This window comes from Euwallacea fornicatus, chromosome 4 (genome assembly GCF_040115645.1).
Source record: "Euwallacea fornicatus isolate EFF26 chromosome 4, ASM4011564v1, whole genome shotgun sequence".
Lineage (NCBI taxonomy): Eukaryota > Metazoa > Arthropoda > Insecta > Coleoptera > Curculionidae > Euwallacea > Euwallacea fornicatus.
Genome location: NC_089544.1, coordinates 5,124,510 through 5,149,804, shown reverse-complemented (window position 1 = coordinate 5,149,804; position 25,295 = coordinate 5,124,510). Strand labels below are relative to the sequence as shown.

The following is a 25,295-nucleotide window of genomic DNA, read 5'->3' as shown; positions in this document are numbered from 1 at the left end:
ACGTAAGAAATTACTGAATTTTTTACTAGTCGTGCCCTCTACTATGGATTTTCTGAAACAACTGCAGCACGACATCTATAAATAGGTGACTCCGCACGCTACTTATTCATCAATTTACAGGGAACCTGAAAGAGTTATGGTATATTTTGGTTTTTTACCAAGACTAGTTTTGTGAATCCAAGAAGTACACAGTTGTCTTCTTTATGTTCCAAGCCATCAATTAGCAACGTTGGATGGTTAGGTATTTTTTGCTGTACCATCCAACCAACCGATAAATATTCTACCTTTGTTTACATTTCCAGAAAGCACTATTTTTAAATACTTACAACATAATATAACATCCCAACTAGAATACTGTAAATCTATTGGTGAAAATTATTTTGGGTTCAGTCTCCAATGTAATTTTTCATACCTTTACGTCTCAAAACAACACTATCCTGTAAACTATCAACATCAAATGTTGTGCCATACCATGTGTAGTCTTAAAATTGGTAATTACCACAAGATTAAACGAAACGTAGCTTAAATTCTGGGAAATACAAAGAAAAAGGGAGTAGTATCTCTAAGTATCAATCTGTATTTTCCTAACAAAAAATCTCAGATTTTAAATTTAAATACAGCATCTATCTTAAAATGAAATGGATTTGTGCTTTGATATAATTTCTGGTCATTAATTAACACTCTATATACAGAGTGATTTTAATGAATGGTAAAAAATGAAATGCGTGAACCATGAGATTATTATAAGATAAAAACTTCGTATAAAGGTAAGTTTTAAATTGTTTTCATTTTGGTTTAAAAAATGTTGAAGTTTCTTTTTTTTAAATTTTCATTAATTTGAGTGTTATTTCTAGAGAAAATTAATTTAAAATTAGCAGTAACAATCATTTTAGCATTACAAACAAACCGAAATAACAATTATTTAAAATATTTCACAAGGCGTTACTTATTCTTTAGTCGCTCCTAATATTTTACATCAGAACTTTTTTATGACATTTTTAGATTTTATTCAGTAACAACATACCTTATGTCTTTTATTAACTTTTTTCCTCTTCAGTTTCTTTTATTAGCAACAATAATTTAAGAAATTTTTTTTAAATGTTATTATATCCTTAAGTCAGTTGTTTGTAAACCATGTTCACAAACAACTGACTTAATAATATAATAAAACAGCAAGGTAGGAAAATTATAAAATATTGCAAAAGTGTGTCAAATTATTAGAAATATACCTGGAATTTTTAATAGAGTTCGGTAGTCCTTCAGAAAAACGGTAAAATCTTATATTTTGGTAAGAGGAATTTTTCAACAATTAGTTTGATTATAATCTAACTTAGTAATTTTAATTATTTCATATATCTCTTAACTACTTTGCCTAATAAAAAAAAACTAAAGAGGCAAAAAAATTACTAAAAGACATAAGGGATTAAACGAACTTAATAAATAATATCAAAAAATGTCATAAAAATGTTCTGATACAAAATATTGAGAGCGTGCTCTGTAGAGCATTTTAAATAATTGTTATTTCAGTTTGTTCGTAATCCTGAAATGATTGGTACTACCAATTTTCTGTTAATTATTTTTACAAACAACAAAAAAATTAATGAAAATCGAAAAAAAAGAAACTTCCACACTGTGTAAATCAAAATGAACCAATTTAGAACGTGCCTTTATATGAAGTTTATAGTAAGTTTTTATCTTTAAATAAGCTTATGATTCATCCATTTAATTTTTTACCATCCGTTAGGAAACACCCTGTAGAGTCCTTCTCAAAATTTTTATCGTTCTTATACAGGGTATCCTGTAATTCGAAGAGCATAAAATAAGGGTGAGTTTCTTAGAAATAATGCATATTAGATGTTACATTTTATTTTTTTTAACGTAAAGTAATTGCATTGGAATTCTAAATTGACAGAGGCTAGAACAAACAAATAAAATTTTGGACGTATATATCTGTTAAAATTATTTACGACCTGGAATTTACAGAATTACTCACCCTTAGTGTATGACCTTTGAGTCGAGGAACAATCTGTATAATAAAAATGGCGTGTGGATAGGAAAACTCGCATTGTTGCCGTAGTAGTGCTTTCCGTTTAGACATAGACTCTGAGTGGTTTAAACCTGTCAAAATCATATGTTATAACAAAACATTAATAAACATGAATACAAGTAGATTTATTTATATATGATGATTCAGTTTCAAATTTATTGTATTGATTGTAATTTATTAAAGTTTCAACGTTACTTTTGAATTTCTATTAGTTATTTTATTGTCCCTTTTTTCCATAATTGTCAGTATAAAAGTGTATACTTCAAAGAGACATGTCTTTTTTAAATTTCTGGTCCAAACCAGATCCCAAAGGTGTGTAGGTCTTTTGAGTTAGGGCTTTGTATTATCTATGTGTTTAATAACTTGCTCTATATTTACAATTATAATAGTTTCACTATATGTAGGAAACCAAATTTGCTTTTGCTTTTTCTAGAAGAACAAAAGGAAACAGACAAAGTATTAAGGAAAGTTGGAAGGGATTTGGACCGAGATAGACTTAAGCTGGAACGAGAAGAAAAAAAATTGGTAAGAATATTCAGTTTAACGTGCAATAAATATATTACAGTGTAACTGAATATTTTATTACATAATAATAAAGATTATAACTTTATCAATATTTTAACAATTTTATAAAAAATAATTAGTACATAATCTGTAATGAACTAAAAAATCTTTAAACTGCTTAGAAAACAAAATTTGCACCTAAAATACTTTTGACAAATTAATTACAAAGCACTTTAAAGTTTTGTTTCATTTCACTACACATTCTACAAATTCTTGATTACTAGTATGCAATATTTATTGATTTTCAACTATTTTTACCACTTCGTTTGTTTTTAGGAACAGGAAATAAAGAAACTTGCTAAGGAGGGAAATAACGAAGGCTGTCGCATTTTAGCAAAACAATTAGTCCAGCTTCGTAAACAGAAAACCAGGTCTTATGCTGCTAGCAGTAAAGTTACAGGAGTTCAATTCCAAAACAAGGCCATGGGAGCCAATGTTAAACTGGCAGAATCCATGGGAATAGCAGGAAAAACTATGGCCAATATGAATAAGTTAATGAAACCTGAGCAACTTGCTGCCACAGTGAATGCCTTCACAAAAGAAAATATGAAGATGGAGATGACTGATGAGATGAGTAAGTTATTTTTAATTTATTACAATATTAATTTTAAGGCCACTTGAAGGTGCTCTTAACTCAATTTTAAAACAAGTTTATATGAGCATACATTTTTTGGTACTCTCTGTGAAGTTATTTTTTACTTTTTTTGTCATGAAATATATTAGGCAAATATTAATGAGTAACCAAATACTATCTTCCAGTTAATGATACTTTGGACGATATGTTAACGGAATCAGGCGATGAAGAGGAGAGTGATAACATTATCACTCAGGTACTAGATGAAATTGGAATAGAAGTCAGTGGAAAGGTAAGTCAATTATTTAAAACATAAATCCTGTTAATTGCATCGTCAAAATGCCACGAGCATATTGTATAAATATCAATCTCAAAGTTAAGATCAACAGATCTCACGTTAAAGATACATTGAATTACTTTATGCCCCACAATTTTAATTTGCATTTAATTTGAGCTAAATACACTTGAATAATTTAACCTATATCAAAATATAAATACATATAATTTACTCTTTAAATAAATTTGATCGCTTCACATTGACATCTCTTTTTAGATGTCTGGAGCACCTCTACCTGAAAGTGGAAAAGTAGGTAGCAAATCCAAAGGACTCACTGATGATGAGATTGAAGCACAATTGGCACAACTTCGAGGGTAACTTAATTGGCCTTTGTATCAAATGTGATATAAAAATATAACTTAGGTAGTTTTATACATTCTATTATATCTCTTTGTTCGTGCATTATAACAGGAGTATTAAAATATTTACAATAATATCATCTAAAATACATACACTAGTAATAAGAGCTCTGAATTTTTGCAAGCAGTTGTTAATTACAAATTAAATTAAAATATTTTACGTTTACCTGCGTTTTAAATACTATATAAAATATTATCCTTATTGGTTAAATTTGAGGTAAAAGACAATAATAACAGGAAGTTTCTTAATTAAAAAAAATTATTCTGTGATTATTAGCTAAAAAAATTAATGCAAGATTCATGTATACTACGCATAATATGTACATAGACAATAAACATAAATCTACAAATAAAAAAATTGCTTACTTGGAATATGGTATTAATCCTTGAAGTAGCAAGTACGGAATATTAAATTATGAGTATAAAATCAATGTGAGAAAACTCATAAGGATAGACGTATATTAAGTATTTAAACTCATAAATAGTAAAATAAGAATAAATAATTTAAAAATAAGCAAACATTTGATTTAAGATTTCATCTCACGCGTAGGTTTGGATAGAAAATCGGTAAACGAGTGAATGACTTCAAAACAAAGGTTTGGAAAAACCTCTGCCCTAATCTCTAAACTTTTTAAAATTCATCCAGAAATACATAGTGAACCACTGAAATAATATAGCTAGTAAATAGTATTCTATTATTGTCAATAAAAAACTATCCTATATAAGTTATGAACAAAACATAGAATCATACTTTAAAAACCGCACTACTTCTCTGATTCGCCCTGTATCACATAGGCAAACGGAATGTTAACATTAAATGGAATGTTTTAAAACAATATTTTCGATTGGAAAGCTGAAATAAGATAAATAGGCATTTAGTCAAGTAACAGAATTCATTTTCCTATCTTTTGGTGATTTTTTAATGGTATTATCCAACCAGTTGAAATCACAATTGCATCAATAAATAAAAAAAGTATTGTAATTTTACATAATCCTAGTGATATTATTTAGAATATTTTGGAATACTAAGGTTGAGAAGGACATTGCTATGACCTGAGCATCAACGCTCAACCCCGAAGCGCGCGCTGCTGAGAGATTCCCAAAATATGAGGATCATAAGTGCTTCGCAACTGTAATACATATACGGTTTCTTCACTACTAGATTTAATTCTTTTTATGAAATTCCAGTAAAACTACGTAAATTAAATCCTAAACGTAAAAAAAACAACGCGTTTGGGATCATATCAAACACAAGCTAGTAGTGGAAGAAAATTGTTAATGAACTACCCCTGAATCAGGAGTGCCCTGTCTACTGTAGCTTCTCAATTCATACTTGGAAATATTTGTATCTAAAACTCCATTTTTCTTCTTATTAAAATAAGTAAGCGGCTCTAAATCAAAGCTATATTCTCTGCGGTCTCTCTCATAATTTTGCCTACTTTTACTAGAACCAACACAGTTATCTTTCGCCTTCTTCAACCCTCGTTCCTCTTCGGCAATGAAATCTATGGAAGTGGCAGCTATTGTTGAAGGTGTCCTGCTCCTGCGAAATTGCTCAACTGATTTTAAAATTTCACTATTTTGCTTTTTGATAGTGGCAAGCATGCTCCTATTTTGTTCTAAAATATTACTGTAAGTTAGGGCAACATAGAGGATTACTATTGCACCTAGGAATGTAAAAGCGTATCGCGCGTACCAAACGAAGTTATACAAATTGCTATAGAGAGTGTGAGTTTTAACTTCAGAAGAGTACTTTGTATATAATGAACATATCAGTCTTTCTATTGCTATATTTAGAGTTAACAGAAAAAATAGTGGTAGTCTTGCTGAGGACGTCCTCTCGCTTGCAGTGAACAGAAAAATTAAAACTAAAGCAAAAATGTTGAACATTATTGAATCCAGCCAAGAAATCTCTCCAACTATCCAAGTTTGAAGACTTGTCACTGTTTGTGTTAATAGCTAAAATGTTGAAAATTTTTCTATTGAATTGCAGATAAAAAATAAGTAAATAAAACTCACTTTCAAAATCTCTTGATGAGCACTTACAGATACATAAACATCCTCTAACATTTTTTCAAGAAACCTTTCTTGCTTCAACATCTTTTCCTGTAGTAAAATGCTTTCCTTCTGTACCTTTATTAAATCCTGTTGATGTTCTGCAGAAACCTCCAACTGCCTCCCCACTTTTTGTGTATTTTCCGCAATAGTTTCATGCCAAAACTGCCCTTGGAGAAACCAACAAATATTCTGAGTGTGCGTGTAAAACTCAGTATACACATTAAAGGCTCTGTCTGACATATTGCTGATGCATATGGCCTTCAAGTTGGGCTTTTTGTCTGATTGACAATTGTACGTTTCATGGCCAGACATTTCCAAAAAGCAATTGGTAATATGTAAGGCGATCTCGCTTTGGACATCTTCAGACAGGTGGCTGCAGCCTTCGGAGAGATGTTGGAGAGCTGCACGCCAGCATGGCCCATATTTGGGGAGACTGCCTCTCTCTTTTATCACCTGTAATATCTTATAGGGTAAGTATGGATTTGATAGGCAAAAATACTAAATAGGATATATGTTTCAAGAAAATAATACATACCTGTCACAATTATTTAAAATCATAAAAACTGTACTTCTTGTCTGATAGAGCCTGTGTTTAATAGATTTTTTAAAAGCAATTTACATAACATAATGCATGAATTTCACACAAAAGTAAAAATGTTGGTATAAAGTTTTATGTTATATGTTATGTACATAAGTGCTTTGAGCTGTGTAAACAATAATGGTATCACCATAGAGTCAACGCAGGTTTAGTGGCAGTAAAAAATAGTTAAATATAAATTATATTTCTTTTGAAGAAAATTGCATGGATATTTATATTATAATAGTGTATATATGGAACATACTGAAGGTTTTTACATATTTATTGTTTTATCATAGGAAGAAATTTGAGGTGGCATCTAACATGTACCTAAATTGAGAAAATTAATTGCCACAATGTTTAAAGAACCCTTCTTACATTTCTAGTTCAAAAATCTGCCAGCCATTTGCACCATACATCTTTACATCTTTTTTAGAAGGCTGTTTCAAGTGAAGACACACTTACTTGGTATTGAGTTTTGCCTTGTTCGGTCATTTCTTTACTTCTCTCTCCATAGACATACACAAATTCTTTAAAGGCTAAAGGACACACTATTAGACAGTGAAATATGATCTGAACTAAACCCATTTTCAATCTTGGGTTGTACTTTTTACAAGTTTTTCCAGTTTGTTGTCGTTTTTGTTTACCAAAAAACCTCCATTTTTGAAAACTGTTGATGTTTGAGGTTAATTATTTCCTTGTTTGTAAGGACGAACTATAATAAAATATTAAAACTTTAAATAAAATATTTCCAATTTTTTTATGCTTTCCATTGATTTTTAAATAAACATAAAGTTCTGTATCTAATTGGGCTTAAACCTGATTCCCGCCTAACAACAGTTACTTGACTATACCACGATAGAATTCAAGGATATTTTAAATACTGTATGCATGATATAATACATAACCTAGCTTTTTTTTGATTGGAGAAGTTAAGGATTGATCATAAGGGCTTATTGTTCTATATGTGACGCAGACTACTTTCCTGAGCTGATTGTTTGAATTTGATTCGTGGGGGATAGTGGCAATACTTTACCAACATATTTTTTATTAAATATATTCAACCACTATTTGTTTTGACACGCAACATATAAACAAAAAGTCTAAATAGTCGAAGATAAGTAGTTTATTTATTGACATTAACAAGGTATTTGGCAGTCATACAGAAGTTTTTGTGCCTCATATAGATAATTTGTTTCTGTAGTAATCATTTGTCTGTTATTACTAAGTTTCTTGCAGAAACTGTACTTGCCTTATACACTATTTGGGTTCTGGTACTGAGAGGGCTTACGCAATGAGGCATGAGAACGCCTTGGTACCTTAGACAGCTAATAATTGATTCGATCAGCAATATTTCAAGATTCTAAGTCTCAATATGTCTTAAATATGTAATGTTAAGTTTTCAGTCAGCAGGAAAGACATCTTCTTAGACACATTTTATGGTTCTTATTAGGCATGACATCAATAAGGAACCAATCTATTTCTCCTAGGGGGCTCATAACTACTGAATGTTGCATGAATCTGATGCACACTATTCTAACTCTGATCTTGAAGTGAGTTGCTCAAAGACAATACCTTGGTCTTTAGACAGCTTGTGATGTAGTCATATCCGCAATATCTCAAGATCATCAAGTTTGCTGATAGTTATGAATCTCAAGCAAATTTTTCAAGTATTTTACATTTCAATTATAAATAACAGAGTAATAACAATCGTCTCGCTAAAACCAAAACAAACATTTTTTGAGGTTATAATGAAACAAACGAAAGATAATTATGAGAGAAACTCCAATCGTCTTTTCTCTCTCGGAGTCGTACGGCTTGGCAATCAGCGACAAGAATAGGTATATGAAGCATTTGGCTTTGTTGCACATCTTGACGTTCTTGTCTCGCTTTTGTCGCGATGTTTTCGTATTCTGTCTTACTTGAAGTGGCCTACTGACTTACATTCCTTGGCAGTGGAATGTGTGGAATGTGGATATAACCAGTTCTTGATAACTCCGCCTTTTTGTTTCAGCTTTAGCGCCCCGAATGGAATGTTTGAAAAGCAGATAAAACCGGTTCGTGGCTTTTTAATTCCCATTCTGGGGATCTTTGTTCACCTTCACCTGACCTTCACAGTGGAATATAGACATAACCGGTTCTTTGCAGGGTTTATTCCAGGAATTTTTTTTAAAGGGATGTGTATGTATATATTAAAGGGAGTGTAAAAACAGTTTTGAATGAATTAATAAATAATAAATAAGATAAATTAGATTATTATTATTTGTGCGACCTAGGAATGACCTATATGAAGAAAATTCGTCTGAACTTTAAGGACAAAGATGAAAAAAGAACGTTTTAAGTTTAATGCAAAATTTAAAGTGCCACCTAAGGATGTGTTTGAAAGTGGAGGGTGAACTGCTCGAGCATCCCTTAAAAATTGCTTCAATTACTTGTTTTTTACTTTATTATTTCGCATTCACTATTTGCAAAAAAAGCATTTTGCTCTTTTTGCCTGCTTTTATTATTATATCTTATTTCGCTGTGTTGAAAGCATTTTCAATACTCAGAAGTACTGTGATATACAATTTCCTGGTTTTCACTGCCTTTTTCCAAATTTCTTCATTTGTATTAACATTCGTCAGCGCTCTTGGTGATCTGCAGCTGTTAAACTGTGTAAATTGTTATGAAATAGTGTTTTTTGTTCAACTTCTCTAGCAATTTAAGAGTGCACCCATGGAATCTAGTAGACAAATTGATCAGTACGTTTGTAAGATTGATATTGGCAAATAAGGCAGCTACTCTGTCTTGACTGGACCAGGTGGTAAGACCCCGGTAAAATGAATAGTTTATTAAAAATACTTTTATTTTATACATATTATTATACTTTCTATCATGTGATATGCGACATTTACCTTTTAAATTATCATATTTAAGTAAGTAGGTATTATTGACTAAAATTATGTACAATGACAAGATAAATACATTGTAAATATAGATACAAGAAGGCCACAAAATCCACATTGGCAAATCGTAATATGTAATATCAAATATAAAATCGTCAAAATTAACATTGTCTGTCACCCACTGGCATACACTACTTCTTCTTTTATTAATTAATGGAAAGAATGATTCTCCTCATTTTAACCTCGTGTAACCGCAACTCGAAAATGATGTTGACGCACAAAAGATGAATTGACTGAAGATTCTTTCCTTCACCCTTCAATCCTACTGCACACATTTTGAAGTGACCAGCACACCACAACAAATTAATAAAGTATAATACAAAACTGAACAGGTAGGTATAACAAGAGTTATAATACGTCTAGTAATAACATTGTTATATAACAACAAACATTCCTAAAGCAGTGACGAAACACACTTCGAAACGTAAGAAAATTACATGTATTAATGATAAAATGAAAAGTAAATAAATTGAAAATGCACATCTGAAAGCACAAATAATAAACAAAAAAATTTCAAGAGAAAAACACACACAAAAATGTGCCTTTAAAACATTAAAAGTAAAACTCTCTTCATTAATTTTCACTACTCCGCGTCTTCGAATCAGAACTTCTGAGAGATTCCTAAAAATCGGATTGATCAGGTCCTAAACCTACAAGAAAAAAAAGGAATTACGGATAAGTACATAAAGGAGTTTTATAATGAGAAAAATAGGTCGATACGAAAACAATGGCTCTTTTAAAGACACCTTTTATTTGCATTTGAAACACTAAGGCAGGACAAACAACAAATAAGCTACAAATAAAATTAAAACATTCATGCACTCACAAATGAATAATTATTTAGTTGCACTACCAAATGCGTTAACTATCTCTTTTCTGAAGCAAACTACACCTTTTTAGTTAATATCAGAATGAAATATGGACTTGTTAAGAAAATTATGTAATACTATAAGCTGACGGCAATGAATGATTAATCCGATACACCTGTATATGTTTAGTAAAAATATATTATTTTGTTAAAATGCCATAACAAATAAATAAACAAAAAAAAAGTTTTATTGGCTTGTATGTCAAATGCAAATAAAAGTTATCTTTAATAGGCAAATGAAATGACACAATTTGCAAAGGTGGAGTTTACTCCAAAGGAGAATTTTTAGTGGGTAAACGATCTATGAAATGTTCGTCACTTCAATTAGTCTTAACTTAAAGTGTTAAAAAAAAAATAGTTTTTTAATTAAAAAATTCAAATTTTATGAGACCCTTGAGCAATAACGTGAGTGTATTTGTGAATATGTATTTATTTAATCGACTAAAGGCCGGTTTTCTAGTTCACATTTTCTGTTAAGTTTCGTCAGAAAAACCGACCCTAAATGGAACACCAAATCATAGACGCTTAACACCACTACGGGCTCTAAAAAACCTATACAAACGTGTAAAAAAATATTAAAAAATACATATTTGACCACACAATTATTCGATACCTCGATCTTAACCGGGGGTCGGACAAAATTTTCGCAAATTATTCCAATTTGTCTCGAATTTCAAGTGTTCGATATGTCGTTCGAATTGGGGAGGTTATGGGAAAGAGAGGAGGAGGCGGGGCAGTCAGAACTTTCGTCCAATAATTTTATTATTTCCTTGGGGATATTTTTCGAGGATAATATCCTCGGACACTTAGCCAGAATGCCCTCTATGGAGCCTAATTTGTTGGTTTCTATATGCTCCTGTAGAAGCTTGAATGCTTTGGATGGCATAATTTCCATTGCGGCATCACTCCAAGATTCATAGTATTGCTTATAATCAGCAGAATCAGCGTAGAATTCTTGTGGAGTTTGGGCTGGAGTACTTGACTGAGTGTCGCCTCTTAAAGGTGATAAAAGACTGCTAAATTCTTCAGAAGGAGTCTCTCTACTCTCCACTCCTTCTTGTAATATAGTAACAGCAGCTGCGTAGAGTTTCTCTTTAGGCATATTTTTGAAGACTTGCGCCTTTTTCGATTTGAGAAGGCTCTGAATTAGTTCCTCAACCAATTTTTGATTTACTGCTGGAGTGTCGGGATTGCTGCAATGGTTCAGTGGTAAACTAAGCTTACTTCTGCTGGGAGATAATTTATTTTCAGGCTTATTTTTCCTTACTGAGAGCTTACTAAACTTGTCTTCCTTCTGCAAAAACACCTCATCATCTTCCTTCTCTTCTAGAATGTCACATTCGTCCTGTAGAAGCTTGAAGAGGCGAGAATGAGTAGCCGCCCGTTCGTATCTAGTCATCTTTCTAAGTTCCGGAAACTCTTCACTATCACTGATATGTCTGGAAATATCAGAGATTACCCCCGAATCTAGTTCTTCTTCTTCGGAATACTCTTCAAAAGACTTAATGCTGCTCTTCGTTGAAGCTGTTTTGCTTCGACTTTCGATGGGCACCTCCATGGAGGATATTCTAGACCTAACATTTGTAGTTGCCTCTTCAATTTCAGGTGTTATTTTCTTCTGCTTCTCAGCGATGCTATTTCTCAATGCTTCTATGCGAGCTTTTAACGTTGGAGGTTCCACAGATGTAGATCTGCTGTTTGAAGAGCGATTGGATGTTGGCATCTCTTGAGCGGTTTCTCGATCCTCATCTGAAGAGCTTGATGAGTTTTCAGAAGTTTCAAGTTCAAGTCTCTCTTCGCATTTTTGACTCTCACTAGAACTGCTATCGCTAGAGTTAGTAGAGCCAATGGCATCTTCGATTTCATTTGGAGAACTGTTATGTGATTGACTTTTGGCAGTAGATATGAAGTCTTCTTTATCTTCATCTAAATAAAAGATTTTTCTTCTAGGGGTAAAGTCATCATCGTCGTTTTTAATCTGGCTCCAAAAGTCGATTTCTTCAGAGTTTTCGCTCTCATACGATGTTACTTCTTCGATTTTGTTATCAATGGTTGAGTCAGTATCAACAAGGCACTCATTTAATTCTTTTTGATTTTGTTGGTCAGAGTCAACTGATTCGGGTGCAGTTTGGCTCTCCAAGCTCTCTTCTTTAATTATAGTTTTAGGTCTAATGAAACTATTATCATCCAAGGTGAACAAACCAGAATTCCTTTTTATGGCCTCAAGTTGAGAAGCGAAGCTATCAACTCTCATCAACGTTCCTTTAGAAACAACTAAATTTTCTTCTTCTCCGTTTTCGTCGCTTTTGAGCATATCGTAGATGCTGTTGCGTTTTGGAACAGCTGTGAAAAATGAATCGTCTGAAATTTCGTTTTTCGTGGTGGTATTTTCAAAGTTTTTCCTACCTCGACCGGGTTTGTTTCTTAATTTAACACAAACAATCTCACCATCTACTTCAACCATCACAGAATCAGCCTTATATTTCTTTATATCACATGCAACTTGTCCATTTATTACACCTTCACTTTTCATTTTGGTCTCTTTAGGATTTTCAATTACAGCCCACCAATCATCATCACTCTGTTCAAGGTTCTCTTTAACATTTTCGCTGCTTTTATCTTCCAAGGTCTTTACAGCGACATCGTTATTATTTTCGAAAATCAGTTTCTCCTCATCTTCAATAATACTCGATCGCTTAAAGGTCATTTCTTCAAGTTGAATATCATTGTAAGAGCGTCTATTGAATGATCCGCTAAACCTGAACGATTCACTTTGTTCTTCATATACTGAAGAACGTCTTCCGTCTGAGCCGGAAGACTTTGTCATAGAGAAGCTCTCGTTTGTTTCTTGGAACAACTTTATTTTGTATTTCACATTTTGACTTGCTAGAAAATCTTCATCTTCTGTACCTTCCTGTTCCTCAGACTGAGAGGTAAGTTTGCAACTAAGTTTCAAATTTTCACTATTAGATAAGTGTTTCTGTGGCTCACAATAATAATGTGTACATTCTTCTTCTTTATCTTCACTTGAACGTTCAGTAATAGTTGCACAAGGACTGTAGTTGACAGCATCTTCCTCCGATTCTTCTTCGCTATGATGCTCAACAAAATTAGTGGTTTCGCTAGTAACACTGCTGCATCTAAACGAGCGCGTTGATTCACCTCGCTCACTTTCTTCGAAGATAACGCTGAGTTGATGTGGAATTATTTCATTTTTATCTTGCACTGCGTTTATTTCTTCTTCTTCCGACTGCTCTTCTTCAGTCGACTCCTCGCTCTCAGAGCATTGATCTTTATCTTCTACGAATTCATTAGCGGCATACACATTCAAATTTTGAACTGATTTTATCGATCGTAAACCTCCCACATTAACAACTTCATCTTCAACTTCGGTATCTGAGTTTTCTGTTTCCTCTTTGTCGGGGGGGACATCATAGCTGATATTTTCCTGTGAATAAGTCGGAGTAATTGTGATCCTAGGAGCAGCCGATTTACTTCTAACTTCGAAATGTTGCCTCAATGCTTGAACACTGTTGGAGCCATTCTCCAAACTGTTTCTTCTTTTCAAGGAAGACCCCCTGCTGCTGGGATTATAACTAGACATTTCATCTAGTGAAGAATACCCGCTAAATTCCTCATTTTCTGCTGTAGGCATCGCGTAATAAGGGTATGGTGGCACCATAGGGGGGTACCCGTAGTAGTACCCATAGTAATAGGGATCAAAATACGGAGGATACATTGGATAATGATAGTTAGCGTCAACTTTATTTAAAGGTTGGTTGGTTTTAAGAGCTTGAGGTCGATAGTTTAAACCCTCTGGTTTAGGAGTAGTTGTTCCAGTGTATACTGTTGGAGGAGGCATGTAACCCCAGTACGGAGATGGCATTGGTGGTGGCATAGGTATTGTAGTAGGCAGTGGGGTACTTCTCCCGCTGTTGCAACTTTTCTCACTAATTTTTGAGGTAGGTTCAAAATGCTCTTGGGGATAATAGAAAGTAGGGGTATGTGGGATTGGTGTAATTCTACCATTTTTCGACAAATGTCTCTCGTTGTTGGTCTTAAACTGCTCTGACTGCTCTTGGGGGTAATAATTAGAATAATAGTCAGGCCAGTATGGAGGAGGATAATAAGGATAATTGTAGGGAGTGAAAACAGGGGGATTATAAGGTGGTTCTTCGTTGTAGTTGGCATTGGCTAGAAAAAAATGAATAATTCTGGATAAATGAAATTAGTTATTTACATTGTTGGGGATGATTGAAACAGACGTTAACTGAATACGAACATTGATCACAAAAGATGGATTTATGTAGTAGAAATACAGTTTACTAAATAGTTCTGTGTAGAAGTAAAATTTTGAGAATACTTACCACTACTGTCTGAAGGCGCAGTCATGGCTTGAAGAATTTTGAAAGATCTGCTTGGGATGTTGCTTCCCATGTATTTTTTCGGCTCAGGTACCACTTGCTCGCTGGGATGGACGTATGGTTGAGGTTGACCGTTACCTAAGTTGATAAAACATATTTTTATATGATATACAGGGTCTCCCTGAAAAACTGCTTACCCTGCTTAAAATGTCCATTGTCGTTAATCTTCATTCGTCTCACCTGCTCCGGCATCTCCTGTGGATACCTGGCGGAGTGCTGAGTAATGGGAGTATCATCGTCCTCATCGTCTGTTTTTGTGATTTTCTGAATCACCTTGAAAGTGTTGGATTGTGGTGGTTGCGTTCCCCAACTAAGTTGACGATTCAAATTCCTGTTGTGATAATTGGTTCACCTACTTCACTAAACAATTTATCGTTGAAATTACTAACCTATCTCCTGTGGGCACACCCGGTGTTGTCCGACCCTCGATTTGGATGGGAATAATCCTGGCTCCCGAACAATCCACTTTGGGTGGTTGCTGCTGTTGTCTAGGTTGCTGATATTGTTGCTGTTGCTGCTGAGGCTTTGGAGAGGGACCTGCAAGCGAAAACTTCGTTTCAACTTTATATTCAAACATCTGGAAGAACATTACCCCTATATGGTGGCTCAATTCCAGGTCCTGGATGTTGTAGCACTATGGGCTGAGTGACGTAAACAGCATTCGGGTTCATTTGCGAAGGCTGCGACTCCTGTTGATAGGGCGCAGTTCGGATTTCTATGTGCACAGGGAATGAGTTTTGATGGTAGTTTTGGTTTTGATTTTGCGGTTGCACTTGAGGTCTGACAATATAACGACATAGTTATTGATGTATTTCGTAACTAAAACTTTACATTACCGGGGAGAGAATTGTTGACCAGGCTGCTGCTGTCTAATAGGCTGCGGGGGCGCTATTTGTTGCTGTTGAACAGGAACGGGACTTACTTGAGGTCCCCACCTATTCTGCCTATTCGGCGGAGTTGGGGCCGTTTGAGCTTGCTAAATAAAAAAAAAATTATATCAGTTAAAAGTTCATTTTGTTAAGTACATATTAACGCGATTAAGATAGTAACCTTCATAGGAATAAGTTCCCCCTAAACATGTTCCAGGTTGGTAGCAAACTTTTCTTTGTTTAGGAATAAAATTTAAAAACAGTGAACTTTTTGTTAACAACTGTTATCTAATTTGTTTTGTTTGATTTCTTGCTTTCATATTTTATTACATACCTCAACCTCATCCTTCTTAGCCCATGGTGGCAACTCTTGCTGTACATTTCGTTGCTGCCAAGGACGTGGAGCTTCTTTCAAAGTTGGAGTCCCAGGAGATTGCGCTTGTCGCTCAGGGGGTGTTGGGGGCGATGCCACTTTCTGCTGCTAAGTATCCAATAAACAATTCTCAAATAAACCTTAACATACTCACTTGTTGAGCCATTGGAGGAATATATAATGAACCCACATTAGAGTTCACATTCTTCTGTTGGCCCCCTGATGACCTCTCGATAATCGGTGGATGGTACCCCGCGGGACTGGGTGATTCAGTACTTCTCTGTTGCTGCACCGGTTGATACTGCTGTTGAGGTGGTTGATATTGCTGTTGAGGTGGCTGATATTGCTGTTGAGGCGGCTGATATTGCTGGGGAGGTGGTTGATACTGCTGAGGAGGAGGATGATATTGCTGAACAGAAGGTTGATATTGCTGAGGAGATGGTTGATATTGATTTTGAGGAGGCTGATATTGTTGAGGTTGGTATTGATTTTGAGGAGATTGACATTGTTGTGGAGGTGGCTGGTAAATTTGAGGCTGCCGTTGTTGTTGAACAGGCGGCGAGTGTGGTTGAGCTAAAAGATAAGAGATAAGGTTTAAAAATCTAATGAGTAATCGTATAACTGACCAACAACAGTTGACCTTGGAGACTGAGCCTCCATGTTCCTTTGTGGAGGAGTTGGAGGATTTCGCGTTTGCTCCTCAAACATCTGATCGACAACAGATTTCCTTGGGGCCGGTCCTCCGGTTTTCCTTAATAGAGCCATTGGGTTGTCCGGGATGATTTTCGTCATATCAGGTCTCTCAATCACCTGGTTATCACTGGTCGTAACCTTCTGTGTTGGCAGAGGACATGTTGGGGGAGGTGGTGGGGGAGGGATACCTTTCGATATAGAGGGTGGAGGAGGAGGGGATGGAAAAACTTGGACCTAAATACATGCCATTGTTAGATATAAGATTGCAAAGTTTCGATGGAGATTCTCACTTGAGTTTGAGGTCTCATGACAGCCAAAGCAGAAGGAGGTAGAGGGCCGACGTGCTGGGGAAGAGGGTGCGGAGGTTGAGGCGTATCACAAGCATTTCCCAAGTTGGCGTTACGTTCAATGCGTCGCTGCATCCGCGGAGATTTTACCTCAGAAAGGTCAATGCCGCCGGGGGTATAAGTGAATGGTTTTTTGTCTTTGGTCATCATGGCGTTTTGAACGCATTGTGGAGGGTCCATATCGAAACTGGATTGCTACAAATCAATAAGAAAAAAAGTTTTGGGAATTGTAGACTAGAGTGAGGACAACTTACTCGAGTTTTTAACTTTACAGACGGTAAATAGCCGTTGGATGGTGATATAGGCTCAAAGTCCGCACCTGCGCAAGGAAGCCGCGTTTGTCTAAAAAAAAAAACAAGAAAAATATCTTTTTTGAATAATATTAGCATCATAATCAGTGGTCGACATTCTACTAAAACAACTTTCATTGTCACATTCGCGGTATGGTTGTAGGGTTTGATGTGACACGTAAAAGCAGAACTCAATTTTGTCAATTTGTATTTTTTTGCTATGAGAAGGTAACAATGGCATAGGGTGCTCCAAAAACTTCTGATGAAGAATATACTCCTGACGTCGGAACTTGCTACTGTTACTGTGAATAGAGCAACTCAAATAGTTCACATTAAGTTCTTGTTTCAACTATTTTAATACCTAGAAAAGCAGCCTAAAATCGTATAAAAATGTGCAAATACTCTTCAAGATTGTGGGAATTAATTGTAAGTATTTTTAAACTAACAACAATTTCTATTAACTTCTATTCATCAAGATGAAGATATTTCTTAATTCTTGAACGTTTTCTTCTTCATGTCTGAGAACTTTGCTCTGACGTGATCAAGATAAATGATGAAGGAAACCATTAAATATTACAGGAAATGTACCTTTTTTATTCTCCATGGACTTATCTGGAATATATAATTTTTTGGTTGGGTGTCTCAAATCTCCTGTGTAACAGTCACCTTTATGACAGGTTGTACATTAAAAATACAAACATAAATACAACCCAAAATCAAGGTTTATTCACCAAATAAAATAACATATCACAAACTAACATATTCAACTTTACCAATGGTTTTTATGATGATTATGATGACTGCTCTCGTGATGATGATGCTTATGATCATGCTCATGCCCATGCTTGTGGTCATGATGATTATGATGCTTATGATCATGCTTATGCTCATCCAAATGTTTATGCCCATGATGATGTTCATGTTTATGGTCATTCCAATGCTGATGCTTGTGGTCGCTCAAATGGTCGTGTTTATGTTTGTGTTCCTGCTTGTGTTTGTGCTCCTCCGCATGTTTGTGGCCATGCTCATGTCCGTGGTGATGCTCGTGTTTATGATCCTGATGGTGCTTGTGATCATGATGATTATGATGTTCATGCTTATGCTCGTTATGGTGTTCATGCGTGTGGCCTTGATGGTGTTTGTGCTCGTGATGGGAGTCATGTTGATGTTTGTGGCCATGCTCGTGCTTATGCTCCTCGTCATGTTTGTGCATATGTTCCTGCTTATGTTGATGCTTATGCAGATGTTTATGTTGATGGTAGTGAACTTCTGCGTGTTGTTCATCTTCCTCATGGTGATGCTGTTTAGAATAATCTCTAGTATCAAAAGGTTCTACTTCTTTGTGATAACTCTTAGACTCGATGGTTTCAAGCTGCTTAGGTCCTTCTATGTTGAAACTGATACGACTTTGATACTGCTGATAACCGGTGGTATCAGAGAACATGTTTTTGTCTCTAAGTTCACCACCACTAGAAAATCCTTTGTCATCTTCAAGGCTGCTTTGTATATCTTGGGATTCGACTTGTAAGTTGTGATTAATACTGGAGGGAGGAGCTTGAAGGGCATCTGCTTCGGTAAAAGGTACGATTCTGTAGGGCTGATAAACTGTTCCTGAGGCTTCTATGGTCTTCTCTGTGGGGAGCACAACGAGGCCTTTGGTGGGTTCCAAAGGAATTGCTTGAGTACTGCAGACGACCAGTAAATAGAAGATCAAAACGAGGCACTCTTTGGCAAAACCCTTCAAATACATTTATTTTCTCAGTATAATTGCACGGATATTTGGTGAGTTACCGTTTATTACTTACCTTAACTCCCATGTTGTAGTACTCAGAAGACACAACACGCTGAGATTATAAAAAACTTTTGGATGTCGAGTTATTTATACCCAGTCATTTAGATACTTTTTCCTCCCCATTTTAACTGTTGTAATGGTTCAGTGATGGGTAATTATGCATGTACTTGTGAGTTTTTGATAATTATGAAGAAAGGTACCATGTTAAGGGTCTTCTTGATTAATCAAGAGTGAAGGAGCTTAATTATGGTTCCTCTTGAATAAAAAATAATTACATTAATTTGGGTCTAAGATTCTTCAAAACGTGGTAGGTTTAATGAAGCATAACCATTTTCCTACTTATTAAACCTCAACATATTACATCGGGAATAATCTTCGAGAATCCAAAATCTACTGGAAATAATTACTGTCAGTATTAAATATATAAAACCTACAAAATGCCACAGTCTATCAGTCTTTCTCAGCTTGGTGTAATCGCTGCCTCAACACCATGGGAGGCCAGGTAAGATTTTATTTTAAACTTTGATATTCAGAAACTAACGCATAAATTATGTTTTTGATCATATTCAACTTCGCTTTATTAATTTATATATTATTTATGACAGGTTTATGAAAACTATGTTAACTTAAAAAAATATATATGTATTTACCTTGATTTTGCTGGCAAGGACTGTTAGTTGGCTGGCTCGTATACAGTTTATTTAAATCTTAACAATTCAAAATTTATGAAGACGTAAAATCGCATAATCATGACTGTACTAGTAATTGTTTTCAGAACGCCATTAGAGTTGTATTGGCCGTTTGGATCATTATGTTAGCATACGCTGAAGATCCAGAGTCTACCACGATCAACTCAGCAACAATCACCATAGCACCTCAACAATTAGCAGCTAATTTAAATCCACCACAATCATCATTTAAAGCTATTTATTTGACAGCTTCAGCATCTGATTCAGTGGAGCACACCACTGCTGTAAGTGTCGAAGATGACTCAACAATCAATGAAGAAGATTACAAAAGATACAATGAAAGTGCTGAAAAATTAGTAGAGAGACTTGTGGAGAAGCAATTAAGAGGCAGGAGAGATAATGCTGGCGCTGAAGTTCAAGTCGAGGAAAGCCGGCGAAGTTACCACGAACACCATCCGAAGAAAAAAGAGATTCACTATCACCAACACAAACACCTGCACGAACACGAACACATGCAAGGCCATAAACACCAACACCACAACGAACATAAAGCAGAGCATCATCACGAACACAAAGGAGAATCCCAGCATCAACATCATCACAACGAGAACCATCATCATCAACACAAGGGCATTCACCATCACAAGGAGCAAGAGGAACACGCGCACGAGCACAATCAAAAGCATTTACATCAACACAAAAACAAGCATACACATGACCATCATCACAACGGTCAGCATGAGCATCATAATGAACATTTGCACGAACATAAAGAAAAGGAGACGCATGGGCATGAAGAGAAGGAAGAACATCATCATGAGCACGGACACGAACATGGCCATGATGAGAAGCATGAGCATAAGCATTCGGAGGATCATAAACATAAGCATGGACACAAGCATGGAAATAAGCATCTTCACGATCATAAAAGTCACCATCATCATCACGAGGGGTATCCGGCTAAGTTTAAAATTCAACATCATAAGGCGGGGGGTTATAAATGGTAATGAATACATTATTTTGTATTAGCGTGGTGTTATGAACTAGAAAATAATATATATAATATGAATTTCGTCCATTTCAATGGATAGTTTAGACTTGATTAAAGGTGAATTTTCATGTGAAGTTGAGCTAAGCAGATTATTTATTCTGGTGTTTTTTTATATATATTTTTGAATGCAATTGGAGTAAAGGTGTAAAAAATGGTTTTGTTGCCGTGGAAATATTAGGTTTACAACGATTTGTTTTCGAAGTAAAAGTAGAAAAATAATCTCCTTGGCCCCATTAATGGATAAATATAGTCTTAAACTTAACCCCGACTCGCTTTAGTACTAGTCATACGGCAAAACCGCACATCCTCAACTTATTTTTAGACTATCCTAATACAAATATACCCAGTTTTCAGTTCAAATCTGTATGACTCACTTTTATGATCACATGTGCTGATACTAGACAACAATATTCACTAGAAATAGGCTCGTTGCCTAATTACAATCGACCTACTATTCAATAGGTATGGATTTTAGTTCAATGGCACCGAAACATAAATTTCGTTAGTTATTACTACTTACTTAAATACTTTTTCCTTATGTTTGGTCACGTATTAGACCACTTATGTGATTAGTTACATGCATTAAACCCCTTAAGACGGTCCAGACTTTGCAAAAACATATGAGGCAATTTTCAATCTACATAAAAATAGGGTAGAAAGATTTATGTGCTTTTAAGCCTAAGTATGTCGCCAGTGAGCATTGATGTCTTACAAACCGTAAAAGGAACATTACCATTGGTGTTTTAATTCAAAGTTTGCTTGTTAGACACGAAAAGGTCTTGCGAAACAACGTACCTCATGCGTAATGTATCGCATGATTTTGGCATGAGCATGATAGGCTTGCCCAGTTTATTTACGCTACACTACTTTAAATTAGGTCTCAACAAGATTTTAGAAAGATTGATGAGAGGGATCAAGAATAGAAGTACGTAAACGAATCCTTTATATACACCGTACTAAAATCTAAATAATCCTTTTACTAGCGCAAAAAAGGGAAATATAATCGTTAAGTACGTATTGCTTCCTTAGTAGGAATAGGACGATCCTTAGAATTGATTAAGCTGAAGGAAATAAGATAAAAAAGGAAAACTGCGGAAATTGTATATTATTGTAGGTTTTAACCATTTGCAAACTAATCATGTGATGAGAACCATAGATATGTTCGTATAAACGTTTCAACTCTTTAGCTCGATAACGAAGTGTTTGCAACACCATCTATCAAAATCGCGTTATTTCTCGAGAAATCTGAGTTTCCGAAAAACGTCTTTTTTGTACACTGCAGTATATTTCAAGAAATGTTGATTACAAATTTCGTTGATTTCAAATAGTAAAGTGTTTATACATGATTACATAGAAACAATCTAACTTCAACAATTTCAAGAAATTATTTAGAAAGAAACTGGACTTTATGATGATATGTATTTTTTAATTACCATAGAATAAAACGTTATTTAGAGTGTTACTACGCGTTGAATAAGTGATTCTTAGAATCTCCAATATAAATAAAATAATGTATTCCTCCAAGTTTTCATGATATTGAAGTTCGGAAGAAATTTCGAACTCCGAAATCCGAACAGAAACAAATGAAAATAATTTCTCTCCAAAGACTGCAACGTTTCAGCCCATTGGACTTCACATGAAAAGCAGGTTAGTTTCATTTTTAATCTCTTTCTAACGTTATTTAATGAACAAAGACGCATACACATATGTACATGCAATCCGAAACTGTTTGTAGTAAAATTTATATTGCAAAATGAATGACAGGCGCCCAGTGAAGAAAATTACCAATTTCATTAGACAAAAATAATTTCATTACAGAAATTCTTAATAATTTAAAATTTTTCAATTAATTTTTGACTGCATATCATTGAATACCGATATTGTTCTCTAATCTCATCATGATTAATTAAAAAATCCCTTTTTATTCAGGGACGAAAATGTTTGTTCAATCGGTTTCATCCGAGAAACCTAAACCGGATTTTAAATAAAACAGAAAGATTTTAATTTTGATAATCCGGAAATATTTATTTGATGAATATTCGTTATATTTGAATGAAATATTTCCATTGAAAAAATAATGAATCAAAGAGATGTTTGCACTGTGAATACATTGGCATTACCTTGCGGTAATTCTGCGGGTTTTATGTTAAAATTCTTGGTATGAGATTCCTTTGCGATATACCTAAAATACTTAGAAAGGGCAAAGATCTCAACACACATATAGATATATAAATTTGCAATGCAAATTAGTGTTTGAGTTTCGTGTGGGGTGGTATTAAAAATATCCACCCTCATGACGTTTTTCTGTTTTTTTCTGTTTTTGTTCTGATTTTTTCGCTCGTTCACCTATTTTTGTAAACTGAAGAAAAACGGATCAATCAGTACCAATGCAAGGAAAAAATTGTGTTATATTCGGTTAAAACTTAACTTTGCTGTTTTTTTTCTGAATATTAAAATTTAAAAGTACGTAAGTAAAGTAGTAATAAAAATTTAAAAAGTAAAATTACCTTTACAAATTCTTTGAGAAAGTCAATGAATCCATTCTCAATCACAGCTCATTCACAGGTTAGAGGCACCAAATAAGGCACTTCACAGGTATAAAAAAAAGTCCCCTAAACGCCAATTCTCACGCACCGTGAACAGGATAAAAATCCCGAATTGCGAAAATGTGTGCGTGTTTAGAGTGTTGGCTACTTTTCGGAGCTTTCCAAAATTTTATTTATGTTCCAATAACGCAAAGATATATTTAAACCTGGAATAACGCGACTGATAAAAATAGCAGTTTGATAATAATCCGTGGTCTACTGTCTGGGTTCATTTTAATTTTTTTTCCTCGTGTTCTATGGTACAGTCTAACACAGAAGCAGGAAATAGAATACGGAAACTAATGAAACGGAAAATTGCAATAACATTGTTATTTATATCACAAGAGAAGAAACATTTTTGGCGGGTTATATTTTAATTTGAGATTTTTGAGTTTCAATTCAGATTTTAGAAAGTTAAAAAATATTAGAAAAACGTGCCGAAATAAGGAAATGGCTAAAAAATACATAATTAATAAAAAAAAACAATTCGAAATGCTATTTTAAATTAAAAAGGCTATTAAAGGAATTTGACACATGCATGGACAAATAATCCCAATATTTCCCCACAAAAAAGTCAAAATAGAACCGTTACAAGCATTGTCAAGACATTTACCGTGCTAAATTGGTTGAATTACTCTTAGGAACTTAAAGCTTATAAAAGTACAAATAAAGAAGCAAGATTTAACAATTTGTTTATTCAAGTTTATTGTGTAAATACAATTCTGCATCTATTGCAGGTGATAAGATTATGTGGTACAGAAAATAAGCGCTGATGAAGTATTTGCACTGTTGTTAAAGAAATGAACAAACTATTCAAAGTTTACAAACGAAAGCCAAATAATGCAAAAAAAGCCTTATGATTATTGTGATACCAGTGTTGAAATATTAAATAAGTTCTATAAATAGTCTTGATTTTACTGAAGCAACGACATTCATTATGAATCAAAACGCCTCATCAATGATAGGACAAAGGACTCTTATTTGCATTGTTCTTACCATAAATGGCATTGACCGATTTGAGTAAGTAACACCGTAAGTAACATCAAGAAAAATACTGTTTGATGTGAGGGTTGTTTCTTCATTCTGAGGAGAATAGTGTGTTGTGCATCCAGTGAGGAAAGTAATACATACTCGGTCGACAATGTAAATTGATAGTCATAGCGCAACCCGTGATTGAAAGCTTCAAGGCCAAGGCTCACCTTGAAAAAGTCTTGAGCGGATAAATCCTTGAGGCCAAGGAAGACCTTAAGGATTTTTTCTGCAAGATGCACATACTATTTTTCCTTAATTAAAGATTAACTTAAAATATGTACATTTTGAATACCTATGCGGAACCGGCCAGCCGTACGATAATATATTCCCAGCCTACCGGAATAAATATCCCCGGTTGATTTCACGGGGATTACAAGAAAAAATAATTTTCTATGATCGAAGAAATAAGCTTAAAACGTAGAAAATTACTCTAAAAACCCGTTCAAAAACGTTTGGTAACAATAACCCAGTTATAATACCAACAGCGATTAGTATACACGAGAACTAATGGCCAGTAATAAGGATTAAGAGAAATTTAGCAAGTGTAAGAAGTAATATTTTTCATCAATAGTTGTATTATCGCAAATTACGATGTAATATTACAGAATATTTTTCCGTAATGTTACTCCTCGCTATAACTCTATTCAACCCTGGCGATTGGTTATGAATATTATAATCTATCAGGAGTAGAAGCACACAGGCAGTAAAATTGAAATATTCATACTCTAACTATCTTTTTCGAGTTTAAAGAACAAATTCAGTATTGCACGCCGTGCGGTATTGTACTACTCATAACATACATGCGTTGTTATACTATTTAA

The 25,295-nt window shown here is 34.5% G+C and overlaps 5 protein-coding genes across 7 annotated transcripts in view; 2 read left to right on the top strand and 3 right to left on the bottom strand.

Annotated features, from left to right (window-relative positions):
- The first annotated feature begins 405 nt into the window (after positions 1-405).
- CHMP2B (Charged multivesicular body protein 2b) lies at positions 406-4,047 on the top strand. 2 transcript variants are annotated; one of them, XM_066281425.1, is made up of 5 exons: positions 406-491; positions 2,481-2,572; positions 2,888-3,185; positions 3,371-3,477; positions 3,739-4,047. In XM_066281425.1, the coding sequence occupies exons 1-5, from the start codon at positions 458-460 to the stop codon at positions 3,838-3,840; spliced, it is 633 nt and encodes a 210-aa protein (XP_066137522.1). In that variant the 5' UTR covers positions 406-457; the 3' UTR covers positions 3,841-4,047. The 2 variants fall into 2 exon arrangements, with proteins under 2 accessions (XP_066137522.1, XP_066137521.1); XM_066281424.1 differs by lacking the exon at positions 406-491 and adding an exon at positions 2,155-2,359.
- LOC136338751 (uncharacterized) lies at positions 3,887-7,456 on the bottom strand. The gene is made up of 3 exons (XM_066281422.1): positions 6,982-7,456; positions 5,901-6,392; positions 3,887-5,840 (listed from the first exon to the last, which is right to left on the bottom strand). Exons 1-3 carry the CDS (start codon positions 7,102-7,104, stop codon positions 5,157-5,159), a joined length of 1,299 nt encoding a protein of 432 aa, XP_066137519.1. The 5' UTR covers positions 7,105-7,456; the 3' UTR covers positions 3,887-5,156.
- A 1,887-nt stretch (positions 7,457-9,343) lies between these two features.
- The window catches only part of LOC136338750 (uncharacterized), a 31,890-nt gene continuing 15,938 nt past the window's right edge, over positions 9,344-25,295 (bottom strand). The window contains exons 2-13 of one of the 2 annotated variants that reach the window (XM_066281420.1): positions 17,290-17,377; positions 16,979-17,230; positions 16,622-16,922; positions 16,150-16,568; positions 15,957-16,103; positions 15,590-15,729; positions 15,346-15,533; positions 15,143-15,290; positions 14,891-15,063; positions 14,697-14,831; positions 10,943-14,523; positions 9,344-10,111 (exon numbers count right to left, since the gene is read on the bottom strand). In XM_066281420.1, coding sequence (XP_066137517.1) covers positions 11,003-14,523; positions 14,697-14,831; positions 14,891-15,063; positions 15,143-15,290; positions 15,346-15,533; positions 15,590-15,729; positions 15,957-16,103; positions 16,150-16,568; positions 16,622-16,922; positions 16,979-17,230; positions 17,290-17,377 — 5,512 coding nt within the window. In that variant the 3' untranslated portion in view covers positions 9,344-10,111; positions 10,943-11,002. Of the gene's footprint in view, positions 10,112-10,942; positions 14,524-14,696; positions 14,832-14,890; positions 15,085-15,142; positions 15,291-15,345; positions 15,534-15,589; positions 15,730-15,956; positions 16,104-16,149; positions 16,569-16,621; positions 16,923-16,978; positions 17,231-17,289; positions 17,378-25,295 lie in introns of both variants that reach the window. The other variant, XM_066281419.1, reaches the window with a different exon arrangement.
- Positions 17,940-19,594, bottom strand: LOC136338752 (small histidine-alanine-rich protein-like). Its single transcript, XM_066281423.1, has 2 exons — positions 19,131-19,594; positions 17,940-19,063 (listed from the first exon to the last, which is right to left on the bottom strand). Exons 1-2 carry the CDS (start codon positions 19,140-19,142, stop codon positions 18,095-18,097), a joined length of 981 nt encoding a protein of 326 aa, XP_066137520.1. The 5' UTR covers positions 19,143-19,594; the 3' UTR covers positions 17,940-18,094.
- LOC136338671 (sex-determining region Y protein-like) lies at positions 19,265-21,032 on the top strand. Its single transcript, XM_066281281.1, has 3 exons — positions 19,265-19,313; positions 19,564-19,619; positions 19,893-21,032. The coding sequence occupies exons 1-3, from the start codon at positions 19,265-19,267 to the stop codon at positions 20,811-20,813; spliced, it is 1,026 nt and encodes a 341-aa protein (XP_066137378.1). The 3' UTR covers positions 20,814-21,032.

Coding starts and splice junctions, on each gene's coding strand:
- LOC136338671 (XM_066281281.1), top strand. CDS start 19,265: ATGGGTAATTATGCATGTACTTGTGAGTTTTTGATAATTATGAAGAAA. Junction 19,314..19,563: donor TTTGATAATTATGAAGAAAG/GTACCATGTTAA, acceptor AAAATGCCACAG/TCTATCAGTCTTTCTCAGCT. Junction 19,620..19,892: donor TCAACACCATGGGAGGCCAG/GTAAGATTTTAT, acceptor AATTGTTTTCAG/AACGCCATTAGAGTTGTATT.
- LOC136338751 (XM_066281422.1), bottom strand. CDS start 7,104: ATGGGTTTAGTTCAGATCATATTTCACTGTCTAATAGTGTGTCCTTTA. Junction 6,393..6,981: donor AAGGCAAAACTCAATACCAA/GTAAGTGTGTCT, acceptor AAGATATTACAG/GTGATAAAAGAGAGAGGCAG. Junction 5,841..5,900: donor CTCATCAAGAGATTTTGAAA/GTGAGTTTTATT, acceptor TCAACATTTTAG/CTATTAACACAAACAGTGAC.
- CHMP2B (XM_066281424.1), top strand. CDS start 2,320: ATGTCTTTTTTAAATTTCTGGTCCAAACCAGATCCCAAAG. Junction 3,186..3,370: donor GGAGATGACTGATGAGATGA/GTAAGTTATTTT, acceptor ACTATCTTCCAG/TTAATGATACTTTGGACGAT. Junction 3,478..3,738: donor GAATAGAAGTCAGTGGAAAG/GTAAGTCAATTA, acceptor ATCTCTTTTTAG/ATGTCTGGAGCACCTCTACC.